Source organism: Oncorhynchus gorbuscha, linkage group LG26 (assembly GCF_021184085.1).
Source record: "Oncorhynchus gorbuscha isolate QuinsamMale2020 ecotype Even-year linkage group LG26, OgorEven_v1.0, whole genome shotgun sequence".
NCBI classification, from domain to species: Eukaryota; Metazoa; Chordata; class Actinopteri; order Salmoniformes; family Salmonidae; genus Oncorhynchus; species Oncorhynchus gorbuscha.
Genome location: NC_060198.1, coordinates 1,306,663 through 1,331,230, shown reverse-complemented (window position 1 = coordinate 1,331,230; position 24,568 = coordinate 1,306,663). Strand labels below are relative to the sequence as shown.

General features: G+C 44.4%; 1 protein-coding gene across 1 annotated transcript in view; it reads right to left on the bottom strand.

Annotated features, from left to right (window-relative positions):
* Positions 1 to 9,367, bottom strand: part of LOC124016527 (platelet-derived growth factor subunit A-like) — a 10,501-nt gene extending 1,134 nt beyond the window's left edge. Inside the window, exons 1-5 of the mRNA XM_046332110.1 lie at positions 8,579 to 9,367; positions 8,067 to 8,163; positions 4,716 to 4,826; positions 3,841 to 4,028; positions 202 to 328 (exon numbers count right to left, since the gene is read on the bottom strand). Of these exons, the coding sequence (XP_046188066.1) occupies positions 202 to 328; positions 3,841 to 4,028; positions 4,716 to 4,826; positions 8,067 to 8,163; positions 8,579 to 8,644 (589 nt within the window). The 5' untranslated portion in view covers positions 8,645 to 9,367. The remainder of the gene's footprint in view (positions 1 to 201; positions 329 to 3,840; positions 4,029 to 4,715; positions 4,827 to 8,066; positions 8,164 to 8,578) is intronic.
* Between the last annotated feature and the right edge of the window lie 15,201 nt (positions 9,368 to 24,568).

Sequence of the window (24,568 nt, the reverse complement as noted above, 5' to 3'; positions counted from 1 at the left end):
TGGGTCCTGTGAATGAAGGGGGAGGAGGGGGAAGAGGGGGGTCTATAAAGAAAAAAGGGGAATGAAAAAAGGAGTGGAATACCCTGAGGGAGAACCATTTAAATTCCTCAACTGTTATCAGTTTATATCAGTGTAGAGAGACACTCTCAGACAGGAGCTGACGCACACACTGTCAGCAGTAGAGTAGAGCAAGATATTTACCATTGTCTGTATCGTAGAGGTCCTTGATGTGTCGTTTGGAGGTGCATATACACTCAAGGTGCTCCTCCAGCCGCACCAGCACCTCCTTCAGTTTAGGACGCCTCCTCACATACTCCACCTTAGCCACCTGGAGAGGGAGGGAGGGAGGGAGGGAGGGAGGGAGGGAGGGAGGGAGGGAGGGAGGGAGGGAGGGAGGGAGGGAGGGAGGGAGGGAGGGAGGGAGGGAGGGAGGGAGGGAGGGAGGGAGGGATCAGAATGAGTTCTGTAGAATCCCCTCTTTTCGAGGTAATGGAAGGGTATAAAAACCTGACACACACCCTTGTACACTAACACATACACACACACACACACCCTCGTACACTACACACCCTCATACACTGACACACACACACCCTCGTACACTAACACACACACACAGACACGTAAACAAGCACACACACATTAGTGTTTGCTCAAAAAGTGAGCCACGCCTGCTAGAGCTTCAGGACTGATTGTACAAGCCTCTCTTCTCTTTCAAGTCTGAACATACACAAAGACAACACACACACACACACACACACACACACACACACACACACACACACACACACACACACACACACACACACACACACACACACACACACACACACACACACACACACACACACACACACACACACACACGCACGCACACACACTCAGAAAGGTGCTGCCTTGTTACAACATGAACCAGAGGAGCACAGCAGAGACAGTAACACTGTTATTGGTACAGAGGTTCAGGTGAGGTAAGGCATCTCAATAGTGTGGACTGGAGACGCTCCCTGTCCATGTTCTAATTAAGGCTGTTTCTCCTTGTGTCATTTCCTTCATCTGATTCTGCACTGATAGGAAACAACTGGACAGATGCCATGCTACTTACTTCCCCTGTGCTTACAGGGCAGTGTACAGATGGAGGATCTGAATTTGATCACTCTTTTGTGGTTGAGAATTTAAAAAGGCTTCTAAAGTTTGTCATTTCCACTTTAAAATGTCAGGCTTGATTTTTCCTTACAAAAAATGTATCAACCCCTAAACATAATAATTCACATTTCCTGTTGCTGACTGGTTATTTTCCTGCTGTAGCAAACTGGCTCAAATTAAGATCCTACATCTTTATGTGAAAGGGAGGAGACATGGAGAAGAACCCATTTTAGGCTCTACTGAGATGCAGCCTGAGGGAGTTTCTAAGTCTCCTACCTGTCAAATGAAATACAGGGAATGAGACACGAGTCAACTCAAAGGTGTGTAACACGAGGTGTGGTAGGGTTCTCAGTAAACCACCAGGTCTAATTCATATGACCATGTCCTTCGAGATGTTAGTTCCCCAGAAAGGAATCATAAAGTCAGACATAACAATGGAACCTTTGTCTCGCTCCCACCAGTGGAAACTGGAATGGAGGGAAACAGACAGTGGACACAGAGAAACCATGGGAGATTAATACACAGAGCCAAGACCAGTATGAGCCATTGAAAAACAACTGTCTGCTGTTACTGTTACTGGTACTGATGAATGGTTTCTGGAAGAGCAGAGATGGGCAAGCTAGCATGCACGTGCACACACACATTCACACACCCTCGAAGGCTTCTCCTGGACATCACACAGCGTGTGAAAGTGTGTGCGCGTGCATGTGTGTGTGTGTGTGTGTGCATGTGTGTGTGTTTCCTCTCCATAGTTCTGTTTCTGTATTTGAGTCTCAGGATATTCGGGAGACTTATCTTTTGATTTCCTCTCTGTCAAAGACAAAGAGAAAGAAAGAATGAAGAAAAGGAAAAAGAATGAAAGAGAGAGAGACCCTTTCATCTGATATTGAGTATCAAAAGGGGATCAAATCTGCGCTCTCTCTTCTCTCCTCATCTGTCCATTCCTCTCATCCCTCTGCTCTCTCTATCCCTCCCTTCTCTCCTCATCTGTCCATTCCTCTCATCCCTCTGCTCTCTCTATCCCTCCCTTCTCTCCTCATCTGTCCAGTCCTCTCATCCCTCTGCTCTCTCCATCCAACCATGCCTCACCCCTTCAAAAACACGGCTTCTCTCTTTCTCACTCTCTTTCTGTACATTTAAGCACAGTTAGATTTCCTCCAATAGTTACAACTCTTATTTGCAGGGATATCTCTATGACCTTTGACCCTCTATTTCTGCATATGATCTCTATCTGAGGTCTACAACAGATAGCACTGCCTCAGCGAGCTCAGTTCAGATCAGATCAGATCAGATTCATTAGGAACTAAATATAATAGCATTTACCTAAACAAGGAGGGACGACCTCAGCACCCAGAAATAACAACTTCTTCCTCTGTGTGAACTGTCTGAGGAACAGCTAAGCCAAACAGACACACACACAAACACACAAGGAATAGCTCAGCCAGACAGACAGCATCTTTAGTCTTTTAATAGACAGAGGACTGAGGAGCCATTCACTCAGAGGGAAACAGGGAGTGGGGAAAACAAAATAACCCCCGTAGTGAATACACTGAAGCACTGAGATCATGAACACACCCACTATCCTCCTCGGCTCAGACCATGGTAAACTGGCTGGAAATCCTTAGTGCATGAACACACACACACACACACTCACTCCCTTGTCTCTCTCTCTCTCTCTCTCCATCCTCTCTCTCTCTCTCACACACACACACCGTCTCATTCCCTTTTCTCTCTCTCCATCCTCTCTCTCTCTCACACACACACACAGTCTCACTCCCATTTCTCTCTCTCCATCCTCTCTCTCTCTCTCTCTCACACACACACATCGTCTCACTCCCTTTTCTCTCTCTCTCTCTCTCTCTCTCTCTCTCTCTCTCACACACACACACACACACACACACACACACACACACACACACACACACACACACACACACACACACACACACACACACACACACACACACACACACACACACACACACACACACACACACACACACACACTGAGCAAAGCTTCCAGTTGGCAGTGTGTGTGGGTTTAAGATGGCAGGGTTTACTAGCTGTTATGTGCCAGGCCTGGCAGGGATCAAATACAAATTATTATGTTCCTGCGGTTGCGAGGGAGTCTCCTGGCCTGGCACACACACACACACACACACACACACACACACACACACACACACACACACACACACACACACACACACACACACACACACACACACACACACACACACACACACACACACACACACACACACACACACACATATACAGTATCAGACAAAAGTTTGGAAACACCTACTCATTGAAATGTTTTCCTTTATGTTTATTATCTTCCAGGTGAAGCTGGTTGAGAAAATGCCAAGAGTTAGCAAAACTGTCATCAAGGCAAAGGGTGGCTACTTCGAAGAATCTCAATTATAAAATACATTTTTATTTGTTTAACACTTTTTCAGTAACTACATGATTCCATATGTGTTACTTCATAGTTTAGATGTCTTGACTATTATTCTACAATGACTGGTATTGTACACATACACACGTATGCAGGCATGAACACACACACACACACACACAGAGAAGTGGAGCTGGACTAGTAGAAAGGGGTTGAATGGTTGAGCTGCTGCAAGTGTGTGTGTGTGCCTGTATGTGTGTGCGTGTGCGTTCAGAGAAAGTGTGGCTCTCTCCTACCTTGACAGTGCGGTGGTGCTTGCGGGAAGGCAGGCAGTGCATGTTGCTGGTGTTGCAGCATCCGGTACATCTCTTCACCTCTACACAGGGGGGCCAGATGATGAAGTTAGCGGAGGTGGGATCCACCTGGCTCCGAGGGATCTCGTAGATCACCGTACGAGTCTTACACACCGCGGGTAATGCCTCCTCTGGGGTTAAAGGGGAGGGGGAGAGGTTAAAGGTGACAGCATAGAGAGAAGGTAGTGTCGGTGTATACTTACACACAAACACAGAGACACACATACACAGAGACACACACACACACACACAGATACACACACAGAGACACACACATACAGACACACACACACACAGAAAGACACACAGAGACACACAAACACACAAACACACATACACAGAGAGAGACACACACACACACACACACACACACACACACACACACACACACACACACACACACACACACACACACACACACACACACACACACACACTCACACACACACACACACACACACACACACACATGGAGAGACATACACACACACACACACACAGAGACACACACACAGAGACACACACACAGAAACATGGAGAGACATACACACACAGAGAAAGACATACACACACAGAGACACACAAACACACACACACATACACAGAGACACAGAGACACACAGAGAGACACACAGAGACACAGAGACACACAGAGAGACACACACGTAGACGTAGACATACAGTAGATGGGATATAGACGGAGAGGCAAATACTCAAACAGACACACATTCTCTCTCTATCTCTCTCACACACACACAAATTCCACAGGTATGCATGAACACAACCACAAAGACACACACACACACACACACACTTACCGATGCTCCTCTTGTGCCTGGAGTGTGTCTGAGAGCTCTTCAGCTGTGAGTAGCTGTGGGAGAAGGCCTTGTTGTGGTACCTCTGTTTGTTCTCCCCGATCACCTCATTCTCTGTTGACCACAACGTCAGTGTCATGTTATCCCTACACTAGCTGGGCCATTCAGAAGCAGAGCAACACTGAATGGAGAGAGAAGCTTGACCCCAGAAAAGCTCAAAATAACTGTGTCCCCTCTGTAAATGAACAATCCCTTATGGTCACCATGACAACCATAAGCCTTCTGCTATCCAATCTAACAGCTTTGGTTGTTAGTCGGGTGTGTGTAAAGAACCGTTCACTTCAAAATGACCTTGTTTGTCCTTTCAGCTCTATATTGACCTGTTTGGGGTCTCTCTCTCAAAGTACATATTTTTGCTACCCAAATACTGACCCCACAAAGAGTATAGACTGTAGAGGGTGTGTGTATGATTATCTGTGTGTGTGTGTGTGTTCCTTGCAAGTGTGTGGGCGTGACTGCACTTACGTGCAGGAACTTAAGTGCTTGCTGTATGTCTTGACCAACACAAAGCCTCCCAGCTCCTTCCTCCTGACACGCAGGAATTTCACCATGAATTATACATACCAACACAGCAGCCATTTAGCCCTCATTGTGTGTGTGTGTGTGTGTGTGTGTGTGTGTGTGTGTGTGTGTGTGTGTGTGTGTGTGTGTGTGTGTGTGTGTGTGTGTGTGTGTGTGTGTGTGTGTGTGTGTGTGTGTGTGTGTGTGTGTGTGTGTGTGTGTGTGTCATTCAGCCTTACACTGCTGCTCCACAAATAATGGACAGCATGACAGCAGCATAAAGCCCACAGCCACTTGACCCCCCTCCCAGCCCCCCAGCCCCCCAGCCCCCCCCCAGCCCCCCCCAGCCCCCAGCCCCCCAGCCCCCCAGCCCCCCAGCCCCCCAGCCCCCCCCCCCCCCAGCCCCCCAGCCCAGAGGAGACAGCTGAGTAGCAGACAGGCTTATTTGCATCTCAATAATAGCAGCATGAATGGTGGGGTGTAGTCAAGACCAAATGAAAAATGATGGAACAATGATAAGAACTTAACAGAATGTAGGATGGAGAGACTCACTAAGCAGCCTAACAATGAAGGGCTTTCCAAACCGTTTCCCCCATTCAAGGTATGTTTCCTGAAAGCACTTGTGACTGTCAAACCTTGACCCCCCTTATTCAACCAGACTCCAGTTATGTGTTCACTTTTCCTGAAGTCCTCCCTAGTGCCCCATGGTGACTGTCCTCCCTAGTACCCCATGGTGACTGTCCTCCTAGTACCCCATGGTGACTGTCCTCCTAGTACCCCATGGTGACTGTCCTCCTAGTACCCCATGGTGACTGTCCTCCTAGTACCTCATGGTGACTGTCCTCCCTAGTACCCCATGGTGACTGTCCTCCTAGTGCCCCATGGTGACTGTCCTCCCTAGTACCCCATGGTGACTGTCCTCCCCATAGTACCCCATGGTGACTGTCCTCCCTAGTGCCCCATGGTGACTGTCCTCCCATGGTGACTGTCCTCCCTAGTACCCCATGGTGACTGTCCCAGTGGTGACTGTCCTCCCTAGTGCCCCATGGTGACCCCCCTAGTGGGTGACTGTCCTCCTAGGTGACCCCATGGTGACTGTCCTCCCTAGTACCCCATGGTGACTGTCCTCCCTAGTGCCCCATGGTGACTGTCCTCCCTAGTGCCCCATGGTGACTGTCCTCCCTAGTACCCCATGGTGACTGTCCTCCCTAGTGCCCCATGGTGACTGTCCTCCCTAGTGCCCCATGGTGACTGTCCTCCCTAGTGCCCCATGGTGACTCCCTAGTGCCCCATGGTGACTGTCCTAGTGCCCCATGGTGACTGTCCTCCCTAGTACCCCATGGTGACTGTCCTCCTAGTACCCCATGGTGACTGTCCTCCTAGTACCCCATGGTGACTGTCCTCCCTAGTGCCCCATGGTGACTGTCCTCCCTAGTGCCCCATGGTGACTGTCCTCCTAGTACCCCATGGTGACTGTCCTCCTAGTACCCCATGGTGACTGTCCCATGGTGACTGTCCTCCTAGTACCCCATGGTGACTGTCCTCCCTAGTACCCCATGGTGACTGTCCTCCCTAGTGCCCCATGGTGACTGTCCTCCCTAGTGCCCCATGGTGACTGTCCTCCCTAGTACCCCATGGTGACTGTCCTCCCCCCATGGTGCCCCATGGTGACTGTCCTCCCTAGTGCCCCATGGTGACTGTCCTCCCCCCATGGTGACTGTGCCCCATGGTGACTGTCCTCCCTAGTGCCCCATGGTGACTGTCCTCCCTAGTGCCCCATGGTGACTGTCCTCCCTAGTGGGTGACTGTCCTCCTAGTACCCCATGGTGACTGTCCTCCCCCCATAGTGCCCCATGGTGACTGTCCTCCCTAGTGCCCCATGGGTGACTGTCCTCCCTAGTGCCCCATGGTGACTGTCCCATGGTGACTGTCCTCCTAGTACCCCATGGTGACTGTCCTCCCTAGTGCCCCATGGTGACTGTCCTCCCTAGTGCCCCATGGTGACTGTCCTCCCTAGTGCCCCATGGTGACTGTCCTCCCTAGTGCCCCATGGTGACTGTCCTCCCTAGTACCCCATGGTGACTGTCCTCCCTAGTACCCCATGGTGACTGTCCTCCCTAGTACCCCATGGTGACTGTCCTCCCTAGTGCCCCATGGTGACTGTCCTCCCTAGTGCCCCATGGTGACTGAGACGTCTTTTAGTTCCCGCCCGAGAGGGGCGTGCTCATGGCCGGGGCAACATCCAATGGAGATTCACCAACTCTCTCCCGCTAAGCTGCAGGAAGTAACTCGTCTAATTCAACATCTCTTATGTGGCAGACAAACCTGTCCAAGTTGCCCACAGGCTAACAGCCTATCACAAACCAGACACAGCCGTGGAACCTCTTCCCACCTCTCTCCTCCTACCTTCAAAGGGTACACTTAGAAACAAAGGTTCTGGATAGAACCAAAACGGGTTCTATTACTTGCTTCATATATGGCACCCCTATATAGAACAAATGTTGAGTTAAGAACCCATGGGGTTCTGATAACCAACTAGAACAAATGTTGAGTCAGTGAATAAGAACCCATGGGGTTCTGATCAACCAACCCAATAAGAGGGTTCTATATAGAACATTTAGAAGTGCCATATATGAAGCAAGCAATAGAACCCGTTTTGGTTCTATCCAGAACCTTGTAGACTACTTTTGGCATGTTGTGTTGAGCTCAATTCAGTGTCTTTACTGAAGCCTAGCCCTAGGCTGTGTAATAAAGCCATTGAATGAAGGCGGATATAAGAGGCTTTAGGCCTACCTTCCAAGTCTAGCTCCAGGAGCCGCTGGAGGTCGCTGATGCTGCGGATCTCACTGCGGGACAGCCGCTCCAACAGCTCCCGGGGGAGTGGGTCCTCCTAGAACAAAAGGAAGGCATTGAAATGAAAATAACAGCACTTTATCACCTACACAGACGTTATCGTACCGTAATGGATAGCGTGGCTATAGAAGTGGTATGAGTGTGTCTATGTAGCGCTGAAGAAGTGTTTTAAGCACAAATATGTGCACAATTAAGGGTGTGGTATAATGCACACTTAGTTTGCGCTTGTTGCTGAGAAGCAATAGATTCCACCTATTGTCATGTCATTTTCTGACGGAGCTACAGCAACGCTACTCTGGAGTTTTGTGCATAATTATGCATAAGTGGAGCATGAGCGAACAAACCTTGCACCTGCCAACGAAGTAAGCGTTGCACTAAAAACAGCACAATGTGAACAGATTTGGCCCCTACATAGCGTACAAACCAAAACTCGTATAAAAAAAGTCCTTTACCTCAGCGGCGGTGCGTAACAGGCACAATAAGCAGGCGAGGAGGAAGCTCAGAAAAGCGGCTCTCATCTCCCTTCAGGTCCGTTGGGCTCCAGAACGAGAGAAAGTTCCAGTAGTTCCACCAACACCGTCCCAGAACCAGGAGCTGAGGCGTCGCTCCCAAACCACGGGAATCCAGTACCATCCCTCGGGTGGAAACGCTACCTCCACGAGTCTACAGCCGGTAGTCCGAATTATTTGGCTATTATAGGCAACATGGCGAGGCTAACAGTGGGACTTTATTGGGTGTTCATTTAGGTTTACATTTAATACTGACGTTTATTGAAGTCAGTTGGGTGTCCTATTCCGCTTTTGGCCAAAGAAGCAACACAGGAGCAGGAGATGGGTCGGTGTTACGGCACCTGAGACAAGAGTTATCTATCCTTATAAGAACTTCCAGATGTGAGAAATGTAATCATTTTGTCGAACAAGCTATAATCCACTTGAAGTGAAGACGTCTCGCAGTGGAACATTTAAGTGTTTTAATCCTTTATGCATGTCGATACAATTATCTGAGAATATAATATTTCACTATCCATACATTTATGGGAGACTTCCAAAAATATCAACTTTATGTCCTGTTTATATCAGCAAGTGGAGAATAGGTCAAAAAGAATGTCAAGCCGTCCGCATGTCCCGGTTGTTCTTATCAAACGGTTTTTGTAGCCTATTGGATCCCTTCAAAGCGGGCCCGCTGAAGACTGTGATCTCCGTAGTGAATGAAGTCGGAACGCTTTGAGTCATATGATATAGCTACTGCGTTGCTGGGGGCTGGCGGGGCGCGGTCACGTTGCCACTCCGCTCCGCTCTCCGGTTGTATGCTCTGTAACTACAGATGGATAGATCGGCTATAAAGGAGACCATTGGCTTTTGACTGTGGGCGCGCTCACATCAGTCCATTCAACGCACCAGACTTCTTTCATGCATCATTGGTCAAATGCAGGTGCGTTTCAGATCAATGCAATTATAGTGATGATGATGATGTTCTTGATGATGGTGATGATGGTACCCCCAAGCCAAAAGACTCCTGAACAGTTGGCTGTCAAATGGCTACCCAGACTATGTGCATCCCCCTGCTGCTCCTCTCTGTTATTATCTATGCACAGCCACTTTAATAACTCTACCCACATGTATATATGACCTCGACACCGGTGACCCCACACATTGACTCTGTACCGGTACCCTCTGTATGTAGCCTCCACATTGACTCTGTACCGGTACCCTCTGTATGTAGCCTCCACATTGACTCTGTACCAGTACCCTCTGTATGTAGCCTCCACATTGACTCTGTACCGGTACCCTCTGTATGTAGCCTCCACATTGACTCTGTACCGGTACCCTCTGTATGTAGCCTCCACATTGACTCTGTACCAGTACCCTCTGTATGTAGCCTCCACATTGACTCTGTACCAGTACCCTCTGTATGTAGCCTCCACATTGACTCTGTACCAGTACCCTCTGTATGTAGCCTCCACATTGACTCTGTACCAGTACCCTCTGTATGTAGCCTCCACATTGACTCTGTACCGGTACCCTCTGTATGTAGCCTCCACATTGACTCTGTACCGGTACCCTCTGTATGTAGCCTCCACATTGACTCTGTACCGGTACCCTCTGTATGTAGCCTCCACATTGACTCTGTACCGGTACCCTCTGTATGTAGCCCAGCTATTGTAATTTACTGTTGATGTTTAATTATTTGTTATTCTTATCTCTTACTTTTTTAGGCATTTTCTTAAAACTGCATTGTTGGTTAAGGGCTTGTAAGTAAGCATTTCACTGTAAGGTATTCGGTGCATGTGACAAACAACATTTGATTTGATTTTGATGGTGATAGTGGTGATGATATAGGATGCTGGTGATGATGATAATGATGCTGGTGATGACGATGGCGATGATGATGATGACAGTGATGATGAAGGTGATGAGGATGTTGATGATCTCTATAAACATCATACCCTGTAACCGTCCCTAAATGCCCTGTTGTTTTACCACACAATGGCAGGTTACTAGTTAACACAGTAACATTCGATCCCTTCTAAAGCACCAGTCATTACATTTTAAGGGACTGAGCTCATTTATAACAAAGTACAAACCCATGGTTGAGTAGTTTAGGGTGTTTATCACCTATAAAGTCACTGGAGGCTTTCCACCTCTCTCTCTTCCCACTCTTACACCCTCCCTTCAGTTCCTCACACCTCCACCTCTCTCTCTTCCCCCTCTTACACCCTCCCTTCAGTTCCTCACACCTCCACCTCTCTCTCTTCCCCCTCTTACACCCTTCCTTCAATTCCCTCCTTCTCCAGCCCCCTCACATCTCTCCCCCCCCCTCCATTCCTTCCTCCACCCCTCTCCCTCCCTTCCAGGTCAGCCACAGATGGTTGAGTGTGTCTGTTTTTAATTGGTGTTTAATTAACTTCATTAATAAGTGGCCAGACCGCAGACACAACTGACCTCCATGATAAAGGAGTGAGAGAGTGAAAGGGGTGGAGGGATCAAAGGGGGGGGGGGGGCACGGTGTGCTGGAGCTAAAAACAACACTTGATACAAAACAGACATGTTCCCACGGACCTACACACACATTGACTGTGTGCCTTGTGACCGGACACGGTGTCACGGCTGAGATAGTTAGGGACTTTGTGCCCACTGGACCCAGTCTCTTTCAACACTAGAGCAGCCACCATTCTAGCTACAAATGCAGACATTGAGAGTCTATAGTAGTGGTGATGAGAAGGAAGGAGAGGTGAACATGGAGGTAAATGAGGTGAAGGAGAGGAGGAAGAAGAATGAAGGGGTGAAAGGGGCCAAGGAGGAGGGAAGGAGGAAGAGAAACAAGGTTTGTTGCCAATTAAGAGCTATTTAGCCAGACAGAGACTCAGTGACTCTGTCTTTCCCTCCATCAACCCTGAAGGGCTTTGCTTTGGGCTGCTCTGGTCTGGTGTACTTGACTCCTGCAAGGCGCCAGACTCACATGCAAGTGCACATGTGTACACACACACACACAATTACAGCACAGGGGTCCAAATTAGGGAAACAACTGGGTTAGAACTGAACCGATCCAGAACATTCCACTGTGACATCCTTGGACCCGGTGAGAGTGATGCCAAAGGGCAATGATCTGGACCCTTAACCTCTCTGTATCCCTCTCTCTCTCTCTCTCTCTCCCTCACTTCCTCTGTGGGATAGAAGTGGCACATGCCTCCTGCTATGGTAGGGGCAGTAGCATGCATAATGTCATGCCGACAGAGAGGCTAGAGGTTTCCCTAAAGTGTAGACCCAGACAACAGGATAGACACAGTAAAAGAGAGAAAGGAGAGAGAAACAGAGACAAATTGAGATATGGGGAGACACAGAGAGGGAATGTGCATGAGAGAGAAGAGAGAGGGAGAAATAGGTCTGGATTCAATCCGTATCGCAGAAGTATCGTGGAAGATCTGCGTTATAGCTCCACTTAAATGTAAAGGCAATGTTCCAGTGTCCGCGGAGACTGCATTCACAGTAAACACTGCATATGTCTGCTCAATTCTAAATTACTTTAAAAAATGGACGCAGATTTACTATGAGACTTTCACGATACGGATTGAATCCAGTCGCTAGTTAAATTTGATCTGTGGAGGGATGAGAGTTTTACAAGCAGGGTTTGGATGAAAGTACCTAAAAGTACCTAATAACCTAATTCTATTCCAAACCCTATGCATAGTGCATAATGAAAAAACCTTTCATATGTGTCAGACCTGGGATTGATTTCTATTTGAAATATTTTCAACATTTGCTCTACAGATATAGGGTCTTAATTTGAGCCAGTTTGCTACCACAGGAAAATAATTCTGCAGCAGCAGGAAATGTGGATTATAATTCATGGACATTTTTTGTAGGGTTTGACAGTTTTTTTGTTGGGGCAAACCCAGGTCGAGCACTAAAGTGGAAATTACAAACTTTAGAAGCATTTTTAAACCTTGAATACACTACAAGTTTTGAATTTCCTGCTATGCAGGAAAATTCTCAGCAACAAAAGAGTGATCAAATTAAGATCCTACATCTGTAGTTTGCCTAGAGTGCTGGATGGGCGACATTTGCATTTTTGTGACTATTCTATTGGTTCTGTAGTGACAGTCAAGCTCAATCAATCCCAGATAAAGTATTTTAAATGATTTCAGTTAGTATTTTAATCCAGGTCTGATTTTAGTTTCCCCTCTACACATTCATTATGAGAACCCATACCAGAAACGTGAGTCAGAGTGGATTTCACGATTTCAACCATTAAACCCGGGGTAATCCCATGGTTGGCCACCTCCCAAAAACTATTGTGATACGCATGAATGTTTGGGAAGCGGCCAACAGAATACTTATCCTGGATAAACATCTTGAATATGCTAGTGTTTGTTTTACCTGTATAGTTAATGCAATGGCTCCATCTGTTTAAGCATAGGCTTGAGAGAGGTTTGGTGGATTCTCTTTGAATGTGGGAAACAGAGTCCCTCTGCTGCTACCAAAAAGTCACACACATGCATGTGTGCTCCTGCACCATACGCTTTACCCACATCTAAAGCAGCATCCTGAGCAATAGGTCAGAACAAGATTATTGTGTCTTTCCTGTGGAGATGAGATTTCAAGCATTGCCTGTTTGAGTATCACATAAGCATCAAAACAGAAGAATGCACTAAAAGACGGAATGTCATATTCCTTATCAGTCCTGCTAAGACAAAACATTTCCGATGTAAGTTAAACAGTAGAGCCACAGCTGTTGCTATATTATCTCATCATCACATCTGAGCAGAGCCTCTACTTCTCGTGTGTACGTGTTTCCTCTTCTATAATCTGCTCTTTGTTTTCAGATGGTTAAGACAAAGATCCAATGTGCATCCAAAATGGAACCCCATTCCCTACTATAGTGAACTACTTTTGACTAGAGCTCTATGGGGCCTGGTCAAAAGTAGTGCACTGTATTGGGAGCAGGGTGCCACGTGGGACATGACTAGAACACTCTACTTTATTTCTCTATGTGTAAACCTCCTCTGGCCACATCTAAGGGTCTATATACCAGCATGTCACTGAACCTGTTATTGGGTGCTTCTGGATTCACAGATTATTCACAGATCTTTCTCTCTTTCTCAATCAACTGTTCCTCTCTGCCTTCGTCTCACTCTGTCTCTCTTTCCCTGTCTCTGTCTCGCTGTCTCTGTCAGCGGCTGTCTCTGTCTCGCTGTCCTTTTCTCACACCCTCACAATGTCTCTCAAATCAACCAGCTGACATCCCTCTTTGAATCTCTCTTCCTCTCCCTCTATTTCGATACTCACTAGTCACTCCCTTTTCATTACTGACTTGTAGTCAGGTTGACCACTGACATTACTGTACACAGCTGGGGCTGAGGTTGAGTTTATGTAAAACACAAACACACAGTCACACACAGTCACACGCACGCACGCACACACACACACACACACACACACACACACACACACACACACACACACACACACACACACACACACACACACACACACACACACACACACACACACACACACACACACACACACACACACACACACAGTTGTCATATGATGTAGTTGCTTACAGCTGGCAGCTGTTTTGGAATATGATTACAAAGTGTGAGAAACGTTGGAACATTTGGATTAAACAGTCATGTCGTCCTTTACATTGTTGGCTGCGATGAGAGCTGCTGTCTCTGTTTTTCCAGAGCCTTTCTTTTAGTCTAACTGAAAGGCTATGAGTGAGATCATTCTGTTTTGAATTGATTAATCAGTGTGTGTAAGTAAACCCCACCAACACACACACACACACACACACACAAATGCCTGCTTGCACTGACACACACACACACATCCACAAATCTATTGTCACCTAATTTGGCGATAATACAATGCTTCCTCCTTCAAGTCTCTGTATCTGGGCAGCAACTAGTGACAATGATGTCACCTCTCTACCAGTGTGTCCGGACCTTGACACAGGCTGTGTGCCAGATTGCACTCTATTCCCTATATAGTACACTACGTTTGATAGGGCTCTGATCAAAAGTACTGCACTATATAGGGAATAGGGTGCTATTTGAAACACAGACACAAAAGACCTTAGTCTGATACGCACACACACGCACAGGCACACACACAGGGAACAATACCTTCCACTTCCCCCCATTAACCAGACCCCCAAAATAAACTCCCTCTATACACTAGACCATTGTTACTGGTGCCAACATTAGTACATCAGATCAGACACTTAAAGCCTTTACTCCACAACTCAAGACCAGAGGAAATCCCTTCTTTTGGAAGAGGAGAGAGGGAGATTTCTGTCGTTCTTTCCCAGAGTGATACAAGTGGTTGTGAGTGGTTTGCTAATTGTCCTCTCTTAATCTTGTTAATGCAGCAGAAGGAGAGAGCAGGAGAGATAGAAAGAGTGTGTGTGTGTGTGTGTGTGTGTGTGTGTGTGTGTGTGTGTGTGTGTGTGTGTGTGTGTGTGTGTGTGTGTGTGTGTGTGTGTGTGTGTGTGTGTGTGTGTGTGTGTGTGTGTGTGTGTGTGTGTGTGTGTGTGTGTGTGTGTGTGTGTGTGTGTGTGTGTGTGTGTGTTCAAGACAACAGGGTTACAAACAGAGGAGCTGGCTTTCACAGATTGTCATGACAATACAATGACCTTTCAACCAACCTTGCCCACAGTTTAACATACTGCTCCAACACTCCTGTAGTGGAATTACACAGCTGGTACTGTCCAATGGAAAGGTGAGGGATACCTATGGAACATGTGATGATTGGTCCATAAAGGAGAGGGGACTGTCTGTCATAACCACACACAGACAGACACAGACACAGACACAGACACACACACACACACACACACACACACACACACACACACACACACACACACACACACACACACACACACACACACACACACACACACACACACACACACACACACATTTACACCTTTAATGTAGGATCTAACAAAGCACTCAGGGTAGCGAACTCTGTCTTGGCAGATGTTTAAGGATGTGATTGTGTACATGCTTGTGTGTGTGTGTGTTATGTGTCTGTGTTAATGAGACAGTTATTATTGCTGTACACAGGCCAACTGTCTAGCAGGTGATGGTGGAAAACAGGGAACTAGAAACAGTCATGTGTTGGGACTTGAAACCTGGCAGCATCATATATTTCCAATGCCGCATTTATGCATAGTATCTCTTCTGAGAACTCATTAACAGTTATGAATAAAGACACACACACACACACACACACACACACACACACACACACACACACACACACACACACACACACACACACACACACACACACACACACACACACACACACACACACACACACACACACACACACACACACACACACACACACACACACACAACTGAGACTATACAAGTCTCAGCGAGACAGAAAGTGAACTTGAATGAGAGTGGATGATAATGATGAAAGAAGAGAGAACATTGGATGCCAATAGAGTTCTCCTTCACTATGATGCTATATTGAATCTGTTCATCTGCCTGGCACAGCTTGACCATCAAGTGTGTTTGTTTGGCATGATGTTACTTTATTAAAGAAAAGGATCAAGTGTGTTTAGCGGAAGTGCACACTTAGACAGTACAGTATGAGTGAAGTCAATTAATTTAAAATAACTTTATTTATACATTTATGGCAATTACAAAATGATGTTGGCATGTGTTTTTCTATAATTTGGATGCGTGGGAGTTAGTTAGTCCTTTATGTGCAATATTAAAACATCTTATGTCACTAACTTATGATTAAAGGTTTACCTTGAGATGTTGACTATAATTGATGAACTGCAGATAGGGGGTGTGTGTGGAATTAGTCATACAGAGGTGGCTGGTGGTATGAGCTTTAGGAGGATGGGCTCATTGTAATGGTTGGAATGGAATTAATGGAATGGAGTCAAACGTTGTGTTTGATGTGTTTGGTACCAATCCAATTGATTTTATTCCAGCCACTACAATGAGCCCGTCCTCCTATAGTTCCTCCCACCAGCCTCCTCTAAGTCAGAGCACTCATACACTAAGATAAAACTCAAGTGTGTTATGGCCTTGACATTGGCAAAGTCAAGCTTATCTCGAGGCGAACACAAACAGCCACCTACCCAAATTGCACACACTGTATATAGACATTTTTTTATTTTATTGTGTTGACTGTACAGTTGTTTATTCTATGTAACTCTGTGTGGGTGTTTGTGTAACTCTGTTTTGCTTTATCTTGTTCAGGTCGCAGTTGTAAAGGAGAACTTGTTCTCAACTATTTTACCTGGTTAAATAAAGGTGAAATAAAAAGAAAATAAAAATGATTCAAGTACTGCATTAGTTGGGTATGCTTTGAACTGATCTCACACCTGTTGATAAGAATGCAGGGGGTTGTATGAGCAGGTAGCTTTGAACTGATCTCACACCTGTTGATAAGAATGCAGGGGGTTGGGTCAGCAGGTAGCTTTGAACTGATCTCACACCTGTTGATAAGAATGCAGGGGTTTGGGTCAGCAGGTAGCTTTGAACTGATCTCACACCTGTTGATAAGAATGCAGGGGTTTGGGTCAGCAGGTAGTTTTGAACTGATCTCACACCTGTTGATAAGAATGCAGGGGGTTGGGTCAGCAGGTAGCTTTGAACTGATCTCACACCTGTTGATAAGAATGCAGGGGGTTGGGTCAGCAGGTAGCTTTGAACTGATCTCACACCTGTTGATAAGAATGCAGGGGTTTGGGTCAGCAGGTAGCTTTGAACTGATCTCACACCTGTTGATAAGAATGCAGGGGTTTGGGTCAGCAGGTAGTTTTGAACTGATCTCACACCTGTTGATAAGAATGCAGGGGGTTGGGTCAGCAGGTAGCTTTGAACTGATCTCACACCTGTTGATAAGAATGCAGGGGCTTGAGTCAGCAGGTAGGTGGGTATTACAGAAGGGGGAGTTGGTGTCATTTGCTGTTTAATCTACTGGGTTGTGATGTACGATAAGTTGTAAAGCATTGTAACTAGGAAACAATTGGTCAGACAGACTTGCCACAACTGAAAGTCTATAGTATAGGGATCATCTACTAGATTCAGCCATGGGACAACTGTGAAACAATGAAAGGCAGTAGTGGTATAGTATAGTCTAAACAGTAGCAGGATGAAAGGCAGTAGTGGTAGTGTAATGTCTAAACAGTAGCAGGATGAAAGGCAGTAGTAGTATATTATCGTCTAAACAGTAGCAGGATGAAGGGCAGTAGTGGTAGTGTAATGTCTAAACAGTAGCAGGATGAAAGGCAGTAGTGGTATAGTCTAAACAGTAGCAGGATGAAAGACAGTAGTAGTATAGTTTACTCTAAACAGTAGCAGGATGAAAGGCAGTAGTGGTATAGTATAGTCTAAACAGTAGCAGGATGAAAGGCAGTAGTGGTATAGTTCGTCTAAACAGTAGCAGGATGATAGGCAGTAGTAGTATAGTATAGTCTAAATAGTAGAAGGATGAAAGGCAGTAGTGGTAGTGTAATGTCTAAACAGTAGCAGACTGAAAGGCTGTAGTAGTATAGTCTAAACAGTAGCAGGATGAAAGGCAGTAGTAGTATAGTATAGTCTAAACAGTAGCAGGATGAAAGGCAGTAGTAGTATAGTATAGTCTAAACAGTAGCAGACTGAAAGGCTGTAGTAGCATAGTATAGTCTAAACAGTAGCAGACTGAAAGGCAGTAGTAGTATAGTATAGTCTAAACAGTAGCAGGATGAAAGGCAGTAGTGGTATAGTATAGTCTAAACAGTAGCAGGATGAAAGGCAGTAGTAGTATAGTATAGTCTAAATAGTAGCAGGATGAAAGGCAGTAGTGGTAGTGTAATGTCTAAACAGTAGCAGACTGAAAGGCTGTAGTAGTATAGTCTAAACAGTAGCAGGCTGAAAGGCAGTAGTAGTAAAGTATAGTCTAAACAGTAGCAGGATGAAAGGTAGAAGTAGTATAGTATAGTCTAAAAAGCAGCAGGATGAAAGGCAGTAGTGGTATAGTATAGTCTAAATAGCAGCAGGATGAAAGGCAGTAGTGGTAGTGTAATGTCTAAACAGTAGCAGACTGAAAGGCTGTAGTAGTATAGTCTAAACAGTAGCAGGCTGAAAGGCAGTAGTGGTATAGTAGTCTAACTGGGAGCAGACTGAAAGGAAGTAGTAGTATAGTATAGTCTAAACAGTAGCAGGATGAAAGGCAGTAGTGGTAGCGTAATGTCTAAACAGTAGCAGGATGAAAGGCAGTAGTAGTATAGTATAGTCTAAACAGTAGCAGGCTGGAAGGCAGTAGTAGTAAAGTATAGTCTAAACAGTAGCAGGATGAAAGGTAATAGTAGTATAGTATAGTCTAAACAGTAGCAGGATGAAAGGTAGTAGTAGTATAGTATAGTCTAAACAGTAGCAGACTGAAAGGCAGTAGTAGCATAGTATAGTCTAAAAAGTAGCAGACTGGAAGGCCGTAGAAGTATAGTATAGTCTAAACAGTAGCAGGATGAAAGGCAGTAGTAGTATAGTATAGTCTAAACAGTAGCAGGATGAAAGGCAGTAGTAGTATAGTATAGTCTAAACAGTAGCAGACTGAAAGGCTGTAGTAGTATAGTATAGTCTAAACAGTAGCAGACTGAAAGGCAGTAGTAGTATAGTATAGTCTAAACAGTCGCAGACTGAAAGGCTGTAGTAGTATAGTCTAAACAGTAGCTGACTGAAAGGCAGTAGTGGTATAGTATAGTCTAAACAGTAGCCAGATGAAAGGCAGTAGTGGTAGTGTAATGTCTAAACAGTAGCAGACTGAAAGGCAGTAGTAGTATAGTATAGTCTAAACAGTAGCAGGATGAAAGGCAGTAGAAAGTATAGTCTAAACAGTAGCAGGATGAAAGACAGTAGTGGTATAGTATAGTCTAAACAGTAGCAGGATGAAAGGTAGTAGTAGTATAGTATAGTCTAAACAGTAGCAGACTGAAAGGCAGTAGTAGCATAGTATAGTCTAAAAAGTAGCAGACTGGAAGGCCGTAGAAGTATAGTATAGTCTAAACAGTAGCAGGATGAAAGGCAGTAGTAGTATAGTATAGTCTAAACAGTAGCAGGATGAAAGGCAGTAGTAGTATAGTATAGTCTAAACAGTAGCAGACTGAAAGGCTGTAGTAGTATAGTATAGTCTAAACAGTAGCAGACTGAAAGGCAGTAGTAGTATAGTATAGTCTAAACAGTCGCAGACTGAAAGGCTGTAGTAGTATAGTCTAAACAGTAGCTGACTGAAAGGCAGTAGTGGTATAGTATAGTCTAAACAGTAGCCAGATGAAAGGCAGTAGTGGTAGTGTAATGTCTAAACAGTAGCAGACTGAAAGGCAGTAGTAGTATAGTATAGTCTAAACAGTAGCAGGATGAAAGGCAGTAGAAAGTATAGTCTAAACAGTAGCAGGATGAAAGACAGTAGTGGTATAGTATAGTCTAAACAGTAGCAGGATGAAAGGCAGTAGTAGTATAGTATAGTCTAAACAGTAGCAGGATGAAAGGCAGTAGTGATATAGTATAGTCTAAACAGTAGCAGGATGAAAGGAAGTAGTAGTATAGTATAGTCTAAACAGTAGCAGGATGAAAGGCAGTAGTAGTATAGTCTAAACAGTAGCAGGATGAAAGGCAGTAGTAGTATAGTATAGTCTAAACAGTAGCAGACTGAAAGGCTGTAGTAGTATAGTATAGTCTAAACAGTAGCAGGATGAAAGGCAGTAGAAAGTATAGTCTAAACAGTAGCAGGATGAAAGACAGTAGTGGTATAGTATAGTCTAAACAGTAGCAGGATGAAAGGCAGTAGTGGTATAGTATAGTCTAAACAGTAGCCGGATGAAAGGCAGTAGTGGTAGTGTAATGTCTAAACAGTAGCAGACTGAAAGGCAGTAGTAGTATAGTATAGTCTAAACAGTAGCAGGATGAAAGGCAGTAGTGATATAGTATAGTCTAAACAGTAGCAGGATGAAAGGAAGTAGTAGTATAGTATAGTCTAAACAGTAGCAGGATGAAAGGCAGTAGTAGTATAGTATAGTCTAAACAGTAGCAGGATGAAAGGCAGTAGTAGTATAGTATAGTCTAAACAGTAGCAGGATGAAAGGCAGTAGTGGTATAGTATAGTCTAAACAGTAGCAGGATGAAAGGCAGTAGTGATATAGTTTAGTCTAAACAGTAGCAGGATGAAAGGCAGTAGTAGTATAGTATAGTCTAAACAGTAGCAGGATGAAAGGCAGTAGTAGTATAGTATAGTCTAAACAGTAGCAGGATGAAAGGCAGTAGTGGTATAGTATAGTCTAAACAGTAGCAGGATGAAAGGCAGTAGTGGTATAGTATAGTCTAAACAGTAGCAGGATGAAAGGCAGTAGTGATATAGTTTAGTCTAAACAGTAGCAGAATGAAAGGCAGTAGTAGTATAGTATAGTCTAAACAGTAGCAGGATGAAAGGCAGTAGTAGTATAGTATAGTCTAAACAGTAGCAGGATGAAAGGCAGTAGTAGTATAGTATAGTCTAAACAGTAGCAGGATGAAAGGCAGTAGTGGTATAGTCTAAACAGTAGCAGGATGAAAGACAGTAGTGGTATAGTTTACTCTAAACAGTAGCAGGATGAAAGGCAGTAGTGGTATAGTATAGTCTAAACAGTAGCAGGATGAAAGGCAGTAGTGGTGTAGTCTAAACAGTAGCAGGATGAAAGACAGTAGTGGTATAGTCTAAACAGTAGCAGGATGAAAGACAGTAGTGGTATAGTATAGTCTAAACAGTAGCAGGATGAAAGGCAGTAGTGGTATAGTATAGTCTAAACAGTAGCAGGATGAAAGGCAGTAGTAGTATAGTATAGTCTAAACAGTAGCAGGATGAAAGGCTGTAGTGGTATAGTATAGTCTAAACAGTAGCAGGATGAAAGGCAGTAGTGGTATAGTATAGTCTAAACAGTAGCAGGATGAAAGGCAGTAGTGGTATAGTTTAGTCTAAACAGTAGCAGGATGAAAGGCAGTAGTAGTATAGTATAGTCTAAACAGTAGCAGGATGAAAGGCAGTAGTGGTAGTGTAATGTCTAACCAGTAGCAGGATGAAAGGCAGTAGTAGTATAGTATAGTCTAAACAGTAGCAGGATGAAAGGCAGTAGTAGTATAGTATAGTCTAAACAGTAGCAGGATGAAAGGCAGTAGTAGTATAGTATAGTCTAAACAGTAGCAGGATGAAAGGCAGTAGTGGTATAGTCTAAACAGTAGCAGGATGAAAGACAGTAGTGGTATAGTTTACTCTAAACAGTAGCAGGATGAAAGGCAGTAGTGGTATAGTATAGTCTAAACAGTAGCAGACTGAAAGGCAGTAGTGGTATAGTATAGTCTAAACAGTAGCTGACTGAAAGGCAGTAGTGGTATAGTATAGTCTAAACAGTAGCAGGATGAAAGGCAGTAGTGGTATAGTCTAAACAGTAGCAGGATGAAAGGCAGTAGTGGTAGTGTAATGTCTAAACAGTAGCAGACTGAAAGGCAGTAGTAGTATAGTATAGTCTAAACAGTAGCACGATGAAAGGCAGTAGTGGTATAGTATAGTCTAAACAGTAGCAGGATGAAAGGCAGTAGTAGTATAGTATAGTCTAAACAGTAGCAGACTGAAAGGCTATAGTAGTATAGTCTAAACAGTAGCAGACTGAAAGGCAGTAGTGGTATAGTATACTCTAAACAGTAGCTGACTGAAAGGCAGTAGTGGTATAGTATAGTCTAAACAGTAGCAGGATGAAAAGCAGTAGTGGTATAGTATAGTCTAAATAGCAGCAGGATGAAAGGCAGTAGTGGTATAGTATAGTCTAAACAGTAGCAGACTGAAAGGCTGTAGTGGTATAGTATAGTCTAACCTGGAGCAGACTGAAAGGAAGTAGTAGTATAGTATAGTCTAAACAGTAGCAGGATGAAAGGCAGTAGTAGTATAGTATAGTCTAAACAGTAGCAGGATGAAAGGCAGTAGTAGTATAGTATAGTCTAACCGGGAGCAGACTGAAAGGCAGTAGTAGTATAGTATAGTCTAAACAGTAGCAGGATGAAAGGCAGTAGTAGTATAGTATAGTCTAAACAGTAGCTGACTGAAAGGCAGTAGTGGTATAGTATAGTCTAAACAGTAGCCAGATGAAAGGCAGTAGTGGTAGTGTAATGTCTAAACAGTAGCAGACTGAAAGGCTGTAGTAGTATAGTCTAAACAGTAGCAGGCTGAAAGGCAGTAGTAGTATAGTATAGTCTAAACAGTAGCAGACTGAAAGGCTGTAGTAGTATAGTATAGTCTAAACAGTAGCAGGATGAAAGGCAGTAGTAGTATAGTATAGTCTAAACAGTAGCAGGATGAAAGGCAGTAGTGGTATAGTATAGTCTAAACAGTAGCAGGATGAAAGGCAGTAGTAGTATAGTATAGTCTAAACAGTAGTAGGATGAAAGGCAGTAGTAGTATAGTATAGTCTAAACAGTAGCAGGATGAAAGGCAGTAGTGGTATAGTATAGTCTAAACAGTAGCAGGATGAAAGGCAGTAGTAGTATAGTATAGTCTAAACAGTAGCAGACTGAAAGGCAGTAGTAGTATAGTATAGTCTAAACAGTAGTAGGATGAAAGGCAGTAGTAGTATAGTATAGTCTAAACAGTAGCAGGATGAAAGGCAGTAGTAGTATAGTATAGTCTAAACAGTAGCAGGATGAAAGGCAGTAGTGGTATAGTCTAAACAGTAGCAGGATGAAAGACAGTAGTGGTATAGTTTACTCTAAACAGTAGCAGGATGAAAGGCAGTAGTGGTATAGTATAGTCTAAACAGTAGCAGGATGAAAGGCAGTAGTGGTATAGTCTAAACAGTAGCAGGATGAAAGACAGTAGTGGTATAGTTTACTCTAAACAGTAGCAGGATGAAAGGCAGTAGTGGTATAGTATAGTCTAAACAGTAGCAGACTGAAAGGCAGTAGTGGTATAGTATAGTCTAAACAGTAGCTGACTGAAAGGCAGTAGTGGTATAGTATAGTCTAAACAGTAGCAGGATGAAAGGCAGTAGTGGTATAGTCTAAACAGTAGCAGGATGAAAGGCAGTAGTGGTAGTGTAATGTCTAAACAGTAGCAGACTGAAAGGCAGTAGTAGTATAGTATAGTCTAAACAGTAGCACGATGAAAGGCAGTAGTGGTATAGTATAGTCTAAACAGTAGCAGGATGAAAGGCAGTAGTAGTATAGTATAGTCTAAACAGTAGCAGACTGAAAGGCTATAGTAGTATAGTCTAAACAGTAGCAGACTGAAAGGCAGTAGTGGTATAGTATACTCTAAACAGTAGCTGACTGAAAGGCAGTAGTGGTATAGTATAGTCTAAACAGTAGCAGGATGAAAAGCAGTAGTGGTATAGTATAGTCTAAATAGCAGCAGGATGAAAGGCAGTAGTGGTATAGTATAGTCTAAACAGTAGCAGACTGAAAGGCTGTAGTGGTATAGTATAGTCTAACCTGGAGCAGACTGAAAGGAAGTAGTAGTATAGTATAGTCTAAACAGTAGCAGGATGAAAGGCAGTAGTAGTATAGTATAGTCTAAACAGTAGCAGGATGAAAGGCAGTAGTAGTATAGTATAGTCTAACCGGGAGCAGACTGAAAGGCAGTAGTAGTATAGTATAGTCTAAACAGTAGCAGGATGAAAGGCAGTAGTAGTATAGTATAGTCTAAACAGTAGCTGACTGAAAGGCAGTAGTGGTATAGTATAGTCTAAACAGTAGCCAGATGAAAGGCAGTAGTGGTAGTGTAATGTCTAAACAGTAGCAGACTGAAAGGCTGTAGTAGTATAGTCTAAACAGTAGCAGGCTGAAAGGCAGTAGTAGTATAGTATAGTCTAAACAGTAGCAGACTGAAAGGCTGTAGTAGTATAGTATAGTCTAAACAGTAGCAGGATGAAAGGCAGTAGTAGTATAGTATAGTCTAAAC